Here is a 10,271-nt window from a genome sequence, read left to right on the forward strand (position 1 = left end):
TATGGTAAGGAGGGTAAGGTATATTTATCTCATTTATTAAAGTAGAAATGTTGTGCCAAGAAACTTTAGAACAACGAATCAAGTTGCAAGAATCTTAAATTTATTAAAGTAGAAATGTTGTCCAAAAGTAAATAACTTAATAGAGAATTTGTAATGTGTTCTAGAAGTGTTGGGCATAGGCAAGTAAGTATCTTGGGTTATCTTGGATGATTTATTGGATAGAATATAAAAAAATCAATTCATGCAAAATATGGGGTTTGTAGAGATGTAGAAACAACTATATCATGAATTGGAGTTTGTAGAATTGTAGAAAAAACTTAAACCTTATAAATTAATTTGGCTTAATATTTTCAATCAATTAACTGAAATTATTTTTACTGTTAATTTACTTTTGAAAAGATATTTTCTTAGCATTCATTTCTTTATGCTTAAGCGACTTTGTCCTATTATACCTTCCTTCGTTTATGACAACCTCCTTTCTATCTATGCTTGCTTCACCTTTGAGTTTTGTGGTGTGTATATAACTTCAAAACATATTTCTATCTTTCCCCTTCAGTCTCCAGTTTCCACTCTATCTTTGGTATGTTGTGCCACAAATTATTACAACAAAAATCAATCTATTATACATATATTTATTACTTTAAAAATCTGAGTTCTCTCTTATACATTAATTTCATTTTTTATAATATTTCTTACAAGTGAAAACTACATGTTAGCCGCTGACTGAACATAAATTTTTGTTATATTTGTGTTCTGTCCTTATATATTATTTAACATCCATGACAATTTACTTATATTCATTTAAGTTAAATTGTAAATTTTAAATTCCTTCACATTTAATTTTTTATTTTTATGAAAGATGAACTTATATATTATTTCTTTATCAAATTTAATATGAATTTTTAATTAATTGAGTTTATTATTCAGCATGAGCTTAATATTTTTGAGCTATACTTTCAAGTCGTTATCACTAATCTGATATCTCATAGGATAGAATTCATCATTGCAGATAATACAAATTTCTAGAAAAATCGATTCAACCATGAGCATCGTTGAAAGTCGGTCCATTTCAAAGCCACCATACTACGATGGCAAAAATTATGCGGAATGGGAGAAGAGTATGATGATATACATACAATCTGTGGACTTCAAACTTTGGCTTGTGATCAAGAATGGACCAAAAGTTCCGAAGAAAACAATAGACGGTAAAGAATGTGAGAAATCTGAAGATGAGTACAATGATGAAGACATGAAGATGATGGAACAAGAAGCAAAAGCAAAACATATTTTATGTTGTGCCTTAAATCCATTTGATCTTAAAAGAGTTTCAAGTTGCAAAACTGCAAAGGAAATGTGGGACAAGGTTGAAAATATAACTGAAAGAGTTATAAGTCTCAAAGATTTGTTCTTGTTTCTGTTACCGCCTTCATATCAAAGGAAATTGAAGGCTCATGAAAGTTTTCTAAAGGCAGTATCAGGAGTACAAGACCAAGCAGAGGCAGCTCCCAACACTTCTAACGCAGAGATTTCGGAAGAAACAAGTATGGTTCTCTCTCTCACAAAATGATGTATACTTATATATAATGTCAGTTATTACCCAACAAACAATTTAAAACTTTTGTTCTAATGTTAAAAATTGTTTGTATACTTTTGTTTTAGATGTTGATCTTGAGAAAGGGGTTTCCAACCTTTGTGTTTCCATTGAGAAGCTTGCATTAGAAGGGAATTGGCAAGAAGCAAAGGGCATGATAGAAAAGGAAAAAAAGTTGATAAATGCTCCCATAACAACTGGGGAGTTTAGACTACTTCATATTGCAGCAGCTGCGAATCAAATTGAATTTGTGAAGCAACTATTGAAAATGTTGAATAATAGTGATTTGGAATTGACAGATATCAACGGCCATACTGCTTTCTGTTTTGCTGCTGCCGCTGGAAACATAAAAATTGTTGACTTAATGCTTGAAAGAAACGACAAGTTACTAACAATAAGGGATCATAAAAATTATACTCCTATTCAGAATGCTGCTCTACTAGGAAGATGCAAAATGGCATGGCATCTATATGATCAATCCGTAAATTGTTTTGAAGAGAAGGATTGGAAATTATTATTCTTTACTTGTATCGAGGCTGGCATCTATGGTAAGTACTACTAACAATTCTAATTCATTATTTTTCTCCAAAACCGGCAGGTTATTTAAATTTGGATTAGCTGCTATCAATAAATATTGCACTCAGAACATCAATAGTCATTCGTTCAAGATCAAACCATAAAAAAATGCATATAGTAATTTTTGTTTTATTATCAAAATATGAAAATGTTGATTCTAATATTATTTTTCTCCGTAATTTAAGACTTAGCCTTAAAAATGGTAAGAGATAGGAATGCACTAGCTTTTGCACGCGATCCAAAAGAAAAAACAGCTCTGCATGTGTTGTCTAAAAATCAAACATCAATGGATTCTTGTTGTCATGATCCAGAACATGATGATTATTCCAGTATGATCAATCCTGGTAAATAGACACAGTTCCATTTGATTTTATTAATTTTATTTTTACATTTCTTTAACGAATTTTATGTCAAGTAATAAAGTTTTTTATTGCAGACGTGAGAAAACCTGTGGTTTTCCAATTGGTTAAATTTCTTTGGACTACTATTCTTGATAAATACCAAAACTCTAAGGACGACTTAAAAGAAATAAGAAATAAACCTTCTAAACTAATATTTGATGCTGCAAAACTTGGAAATTTTGAGTTCTTATCAGAGCTTGTTAGTGGTTATCCTAACTTGATATGGGATGTGGATAGCGAAAATCGAACTATATTACACTTTGCTGTTATGCATCGCCATTCCAGTTTCTTCGACCTTGTAAACAAAATACAACAAATAAAAGGTACCATCGGGAAATATAAAGATAAACAAGGAAACACTATATTGCACTTGGCTGCAAAATTAGTACCACAAGGTCAACTTGAATGGGTTTCTGGAGCAGCTTTTCAAATGCATCTCGAGTTGTTATGGTTTGAGGTACAATTCCTTTAGTTCGTTGCTTTTAATTTTCATAAAGTCCTAGATGGTTTGAGGTACAATTTGAGTAGATTCCACCTAAATAAAACAAATTAATGTAAAAATTTGAGTTTGATGACATGAATTGAAAAGAAAGTATTCACATTCATGTCCGATAAAAATTTATATTATAGGTAAAATCCAAGACATGTAGAAGCTCATTGTTCCAACTTTGAGTGTTGTATATAACTAACTACTATGACAAAGTAAGATTAGACATTTAATACACAGGGATCATCTAACTAAGATATACATAGTTAAGATAGACAAAGGTTTATGATTCTTAAGATAACTAAAAATGAAAGTACAGAATGGGAATGCTTAAGATTCTTTATTCCTTGTAGTCAAATTTATTGTTTTATGTAAATTATATCCAATTCTACTATATAAATTAAACTCAAACATAATTTTACACATCTAATTTACTACATTGTCATATGATAGAAAGTAAAACAGATAATGCTACCAGCACAAATAAAGTTGAGAAATTCGGAAGAACTCACTGCACAAGAACTATTTTCAAAGGAGCACAATAAACTAAGGGAAGACGGAGAGGACTGGATGAAAAAAACTGCTGAGTCCTCTATGTTAATTTCAACTGTCATTGCTACTGGAGTTTTCACTGCTGCAACTAGTTTACCAGGAGGAACTAATGATGACACAGGAAAACCAAACTATTTGTCTGAAACATCATTTTTGGTGTTTACAATATCAGATGCATTGGCACTCACCTCATCTTCAACGGCAATATTGATCTTCTTGTCTATTCTTGTCTCACGCTATAGAGAGTCAGATTTTCATAAATCACTGCCTTTAAAGCTAATAATTGGATGGATCACATTATTCATCTCTATCGCAAGCATGATGGTAGCTTTTAGCAGTGCCTTCTTCATTATATACTATCATGGTTTAATATGGGTTTCTAGCTCAATTGCAATACTTTCTTCCATCCCAATACTTTTGTACATATGTTTGCAGTATTCACTATTTTCAGTTATTATTAACCCAAGCTACTATTGGAGGAAGATAGCTGTGTCTGGTAAAAACATCTTTCGTGTAAACAAGAAGTAGAGGATCATTATTGTAAGGAAAATTCTTACGGTTAAAGACAAGTTTGACAACAAAAAATGCAAGAATCGTATTTTTTGGGTGGTGTCAATTGAAATTTGAAGCATCTAATAGATTATCATTTTGTTGTGGTGGTGAGTGTTTTGCATTTGTTTCATTCTACATTTTGGCTTATGTAACCTTGGAATTGTGTTCCCCTTTCTCCCTCTATAAATAATTTATAATATGTATTGAATTAGTTTCTAGAAGTTGTTGATTTAAGATAATATTGAAATTGTTCCTTTTTTTTTATTATATTTGTTTAATAATTCAAATCATGATATTACCCTTAGTTCAGTAGATAATATCACTCACTACTTTATTGAGAAATTATATTAGTGAGGAAAAATTACACATAACTAGTTCAAGTTACAAGGGCTTCTCATGCCTCTAGACATCCAACATGTCCATCACTTCATCAGAGATTGAAGATTGCAAGAGTTTTTGAAGTAAATCTCATGTCTCCTATCTTTCTCCTCAAAATTAGAGTTTTGGTCCATTCGACTGTGTGACATCACTATTGACAAAATTCTTGAAGCATAATCTTCTCATCATCATGCAAATCATATTTATTCAAGAGATTCTCCATCATATATACTCAGAGAAACTTGGGTTTTAAGCCTTGATCATCATCTCCTATTTTTTGCAACCAAATTAAGATTTATGATTAAATCAGTTTATTTAATTAAAATAGTTTAATTAAATAAGGTTGGCCTTATTTTGGAAAATCCCAAAATGAGAGCATTAGGGTTTTAGAAGCTCTCTATAAATAGAGGAGTTATTTCCCCTACCAAAGTTAATTGTCAATTTTCTCAGAGAAAGAACGGTCAGCACTGCCTTCCACTTTGCACTCGCGTGCTCTACGTAGAGACGCCGGTATCTCCTGTCGTTCGTGATCAAAAGATAAAGCACACTTCAAGAGGTAATTATTGAACCCTTATTGGTATTTGATTTGTGATTAATGGTTTAATCAAGATCCGTTCAACGTATTAGATTCGTTCATCGGGATTGTTCCGCTAAGAGGATCAAAAATTTGAAAAACCGCTATTAAACTCCCAACAGTTTCATTAATAGTACTCCTTTAATTACTATTGTTGCTGAATGTGTGAAAAAGTTGGGTCTTGTGTTGTCTTTTATGAACGGAGAGATGACCGTCGATATTCCAGCTAAGGGATCGGTGAGTACTTCTCTAGTGTGTTTGAAGTGTCTCTTTCTGATCTTCGATAAAGACTTTGCTGTTGATTTGGTTTGTTTACCGTTGAGTGGATTGTATGTGATTTTGGATATGAATTGGATGGAATGTAACTGTGTTCATATTAATTATTATAAAATATTTGTGCGGGGGAAATTGGAATGTTTTCTACTCCTGTCAAGGAGGGGGAAATTGGTATATTATCTACTAGACAATTGCAGGAATGGGTGCAAGACGAAGCTCAGGTGTTTTTGTTGATGGCATTGTTATCTATTGAGAATCAGACCACAATAGATGAATTACAGGTGGTACGTGAATTTCCTAAAGTCCTTCCCGATGTATCCCCAGAAAAGAAGTTGAATTTTCTATTGATCTTGTAACAACCCGAATTTAATTAATTTGCTAATTAAATTAAAATAAGGATTTATTTAATTTGGACGAAGTTTGATAAGTAATTGTATCGTCGGTGTTAGCGAGAAAATGTGTTCAGATTATTAAGTAAAGTTGGGATTTATTTGGTTAATCGAAGAATTAATAAAGTGGAATATGTTGGGGAAATAATATTAGAAATAATATTATTATTGGATTTTATTTATTTAAGATAAATTCGGATTTAATTGGATTAATTGGAAAATAATATTAAGGGTAATAATATTATTTGTTGTACCATAATTATTTATTGAACTACTCTATTTTATCGAATTAGGCCTATTTAGTTAGAAGTGGAACTATGTGGGTTAAGTCCAATGTGAATAATATAGTAAGGGTTTAGAGAGAGTTAAAGACACCATAACATTCACTACAAAAAAAAAGGTCTCCTGCCACGCCCAAGAAACCGAGGCTATATGCAAAATAACCGTGGCGTAACGCTGAGGCCACGGTTTGGCCACAGAAATCCAACTGTGGAGTATGCGGCCGTGGCCTAAAGTAAAGTCCATGGTTTTTTGGTATAGACCACGCCTTTTCGACAACCGTGGCTTTTTTAGGCCACGGTTTAGGTAGCTTGATTAAGGCCGCGGTTTGTATTTGCCATGACTGCAAAACTGTGGCCATATGATAAAGCCACGGTTTCAGTTTAACGTTTAACATACAGTTTTATTTCAAGATATAGCCACGGTTTTGTTATGACTACAGATCTAAAACCGTTGTTATATGTTATGCATTCTAAACCATTAATCTTACCACGGTTTATTTTTGTATCATTACATAAATATGTCATTATATATATATATACAAATGCACATGCATTAATAATCAAAAACCAATAATTATTACCAGCTGCATCAAATGATACAAATATCTATTGTTGACAATTGTTTTGGATGAGTTTTGGTAATGTTGAACAAACACAAATAGGTTCATGACAGAATTCAAACATCTTTTTATGACATCCTATGAGTGGTTGGTTCATGATTAGCTAAACTGTAAATATATATTTCACAACAACTAAAAATATAACAAATCTCCATGCTAGCTAGCCTACAATTTCACATTTCAGTAGGGCGGGGAGCTCAAGGTCCAATAGGGCGGGGAGCTTGACCATATTAAATTCAGCTGCTAATGCTTGCAACCATTCATCGCCTTTAACTTCTTCTTTTCTTCTAATAACGTGTAAACTGCAATGGAGGTTATTAGCTAACATCAACAGTACTTCAAGAATATGTTAAATCAATATGCATGCCATGTATATCCAAGTAGTAAACAGTTTAAGACCATTAAATCAAATGGAGCAGCTATTTGTCATGTTTTTAGTGTGAAGCAAATTTACCATGTGTCACAAATGATCTTTCACCAAGTCGACATCTGAGAGATTGTGAGTAACAAGCTAAGAAGATTCCATTCTTCCCTGCATATGTTTCAAATCATTTTTACAATGCATTCACAAAATCAATCAACTTTACAATGCATTCACATGTAAGATAAATCAACCTTATTTATAAGTTGTTGTTGCTGTCACTAAAGTGAAACACAGAAGCTAACATGAAACACGAGTATAGAATTAAAATAGCAACTAAATGAGTGCCTCACTTGATATGTTAGGATCCCTGCAAAAATTCTCAAGCTGTGTTTTGAGTTCCCCTTTGCTTGAAATAAGCCTCTCTGCAGCCTGAGAAAAATTAACATCAATACACAGAAGGCATTGAAAAGTTCAATGATGTAAAGAAAATAAGGTAATGCTAGTATGATAAAAGGAAGAATCTCAAAAGACCACTAAGGTAATGCTGGTATTCTTTTGTTGCTGATTTTTGTAGTAGGAAAGTGTTTGTTTTCTTCTCTAGTTTTTGCTTCCTCATCATCATCACTATTATTATAATCACTTATTTGAACTCTCTTTCTTAGATGAATGAAGCTAATCACTATTATTATAATCACTTATTTGAACTATCTTTCTTAGATGAATGAAGCTAATGGCTACACATTGTGGAGAATATATAATGGAATACAAAAGTCACATACACTATTGTTTTTCTTCATTTTTTAATTACATCCTGTGAAATTTAAAAGATGCTATTTTATTTAAGGCATCTTGCATGTGCATGCGACACAAAGGATATTATTAACACTTGGAGAGAAATAAATATAAATATTTTGTTGAGTGTTTCTTAAACTTTAAAATTTTGTGTATAAGAAAAACTAGTGATAAAAGTTATTCTTTTCTTCATGATGCTTCTTGTTTCAGCAAACTTGGTGTGCCTTCAAAAAATCTTTTTTCTCTTCTGTCTTGTGGACTTGTCTAACTAATACTTATGAATTATCAACTAATCTGTAACATTGATTTGATTTTCCTTATGAATTTAAATTGGTACCTTAAACAAAAACTACATGCATGGTAGAGAGAGATATTATAAAAGAAATATTTACTTACAACAGGACAGAGAAAGCCGTGACCTGGAGCATTAGAGTTAATATTTGTCACTAAAACAATGTTGAGGTAGAAATGTCATGATGTGCAAAATAAACAAAAATACTTAATTAGCACAATTCTATTTCCACATTAAACTTAGAACTTACCACAAACCGAGCCACCTATGTGGCATTGTGAACCGCGATGCTTTTTGGAGTGATTTCAGTGAGAAGCAAAATTGCAACCTTGTTCAAATACAGAGAGGAGAGAAATCAGATCTCATGAAAAACAATTTGGAAACAATTTTATGACATTGGTGTCTCTGCTGTTTGTGTGTGTATAAAGGAACAGATAGTGACAAAACCAAGCAAGAGTCTAACATTAAGGTTTCAAAACAAAAGCGATGAATAATGAGATTATGTCACAAAATCTCATTGTGAATTAGGCGATAAAATAAAACTCACTAAACCGAGAGAGCTGTTGAGCTCTTCATTAACTTCGACAACTTTTCCAGAAACCGGAGAGTTGGCGTCACTAGTTGCCTTCACACTTTCAACTGCACCAAAGGCATCTCCTTGTGTCACTGCTGCTCCAACTTCTAGGAGTTTAACGTACACAACATCGCCCAAATGATCTTGGGCGTGATCATTTATGCCGACAGTTGCAGAATTTCCATCAACTTTCACCCATTCATGAGAATCACCATACTTCATATTGTTCAAAACTGTAATTATAACACAGAAGAGAGTAGCTTCGCTATCACAAAAATGTTCAATTATCAAGTTCTCAATGCTCATAGATGCAAATGTGCATTGAAGAACATATTTTAATACTCTTACTAGTTTATGTTACATCTATGCAACGAGAATAACACAAAAATAACAACATCTATTAAGTTAAACAGATAAATAAAAAACAAACACCGATCAAAACAATAATAAATAATATCAAATCGAAGAACATGAATCGAAATCTACAATCTACAGATTGTATCCAAAACTTGCAAAATGAAATGCCATGATACGATCTTAAGTGAATTACGAAAAACAAATGAAAGAAGAAGGTGACAGAATGAGATTACATACCATAAGAGAAGCTTCTGTGAAAGACAGAGATCCTGAGGTATGATGCAGCTCTTGAAGCCCATAACTGCCGGCAAGCCATCTTTCTCTGTGATGTGAATAACGAGAGCGGTCTATCAATAAATAATTTTAAAGTTAATTTAGCTCTTAGTTATAAAATAGATGGAGGAGAAATAAGCTTGAGTATTGAGAAGAAGTTAATACCTGTTACTATAGAGAACAGATCCGAAATTGAAGGCATTTCACAAATGAAGGGATTCTCGAGTAAGAATGGCATCAAGTAATGTCCTGGTTAGAAGACCTTAAATTGGTCGATTTGCCAAAAGTTAATGCAGATACGGTTGGATTCTGAACATCTTGTGAGCCTTCAACATCTTCATAAAATACACAATCGCAATTGTCCAAGCTTTTCACGTCACTGCCTTTGTTCTTGAGGCTTCCTTTGAGTACCTGTTTTGTAAAAAAAGAAGAGAACATTTAGGTCATGGCAAGAACATTAGGTTCTAAAGAGCTTGTTTATGCAATTGAAAATGGAGTTTCATCCAAATCACTCCTCATGAGCTCAAGTACTGAACCTAACCACTCAGTCCATTCCCACTCCCTAACTTTTCTCTGGCTTCACACGTACAAGTTGTGGTTCCTTTCACTGTATAATTGACCCGACAACACAGAGATCATGGAGATTTTTTTCATCTGCAGCAAATAACCCATTTCACACCCTTGCAGAACCGAGATTCACAGGTTGTAAAACCCACAACAATAACTTTTATTCTCACCCTGCGGAAAATCGCAACATGGGAGAATAAACTCAACATTCAAAGACAATATTGTCAGCTTTGACTTGAGGACAAGTCTGTTTCCCTATGAAGAGTAAATTTGGTATGGAGAAAACGAAGCATAAAAGTCGAAGACGTACCAGAGTGATGACCTTCATTTTTTCTCTTCTGTCTCGCTGCCGTGGAAGAAGCCGTCAAAGCTTCT

The 10,271-nt window shown here is 32.9% G+C and overlaps 2 protein-coding genes across 2 annotated transcripts; one reads left to right on the top strand and one right to left on the bottom strand.

The window, feature by feature from the left end:
* Positions 1–526: 526 nt before the first annotated feature.
* On the top strand, positions 527–4,318 carry LOC131599608 (uncharacterized). The gene is made up of 6 exons (XM_058871901.1): positions 527–580; positions 1,010–1,541; positions 1,660–2,139; positions 2,353–2,511; positions 2,604–3,025; positions 3,509–4,318. The coding sequence occupies exons 2-6, from the start codon at positions 1,043–1,045 to the stop codon at positions 4,133–4,135; spliced, it is 2,187 nt and encodes a 728-aa protein (XP_058727884.1). The 5' UTR covers positions 527–580; positions 1,010–1,042; the 3' UTR covers positions 4,136–4,318.
* Positions 4,319–6,837: 2,519 nt separating this feature from the next.
* On the bottom strand, positions 6,838–9,372 carry LOC131597786 (glycine cleavage system H protein 2, mitochondrial-like). Its single transcript, XM_058870454.1, has 5 exons — positions 9,294–9,372; positions 8,673–8,932; positions 7,392–7,470; positions 7,132–7,209; positions 6,838–7,013 (listed from the first exon to the last, which is right to left on the bottom strand). The coding sequence occupies exons 1-5, from the start codon at positions 9,370–9,372 to the stop codon at positions 6,838–6,840; spliced, it is 672 nt and encodes a 223-aa protein (XP_058726437.1).
* Between the last annotated feature and the right edge of the window lie 899 nt (positions 9,373–10,271).

This window comes from Vicia villosa, linkage group LG4 (genome assembly GCF_029867415.1).
Source record: "Vicia villosa cultivar HV-30 ecotype Madison, WI linkage group LG4, Vvil1.0, whole genome shotgun sequence".
Taxonomy (NCBI): Eukaryota; Viridiplantae; Streptophyta; class Magnoliopsida; order Fabales; family Fabaceae; genus Vicia; species Vicia villosa.

Bases quoted from the DNA above. Each gene is read 5' to 3' on its own strand.
- LOC131599608 (XM_058871901.1), top strand. From the start codon at position 1,043: ATGAGCATCGTTGAAAGTCGGTCCATTTCAAAGCCACCATACTACGAT. The intron at 1,542-1,659 runs GTATGGTTCTCT...CTTTTGTTTTAG, and splicing joins AGAGATTTCGGAAGAAACAA to ATGTTGATCTTGAGAAAGGG. The intron at 3,026-3,508 runs GTACAATTCCTT...GTCATATGATAG, and splicing joins TCGAGTTGTTATGGTTTGAG to AAAGTAAAACAGATAATGCT.
- LOC131597786 (XM_058870454.1), bottom strand. From the start codon at position 9,372: ATGGCTTGCCGGCAGTTATGGGCTTCAAGAGCTGCATCATACCTCAGG. The intron at 7,210-7,391 runs GTGAGGCACTCA...AAACATATGCAG, and splicing joins CAGGGATCCTAACATATCAA to GGAAGAATGGAATCTTCTTA. The intron at 7,014-7,131 runs GTAAATTTGCTT...ATATTCTTGAAG, and splicing joins AAGATCATTTGTGACACATG to TACTGTTGATGTTAGCTAAT.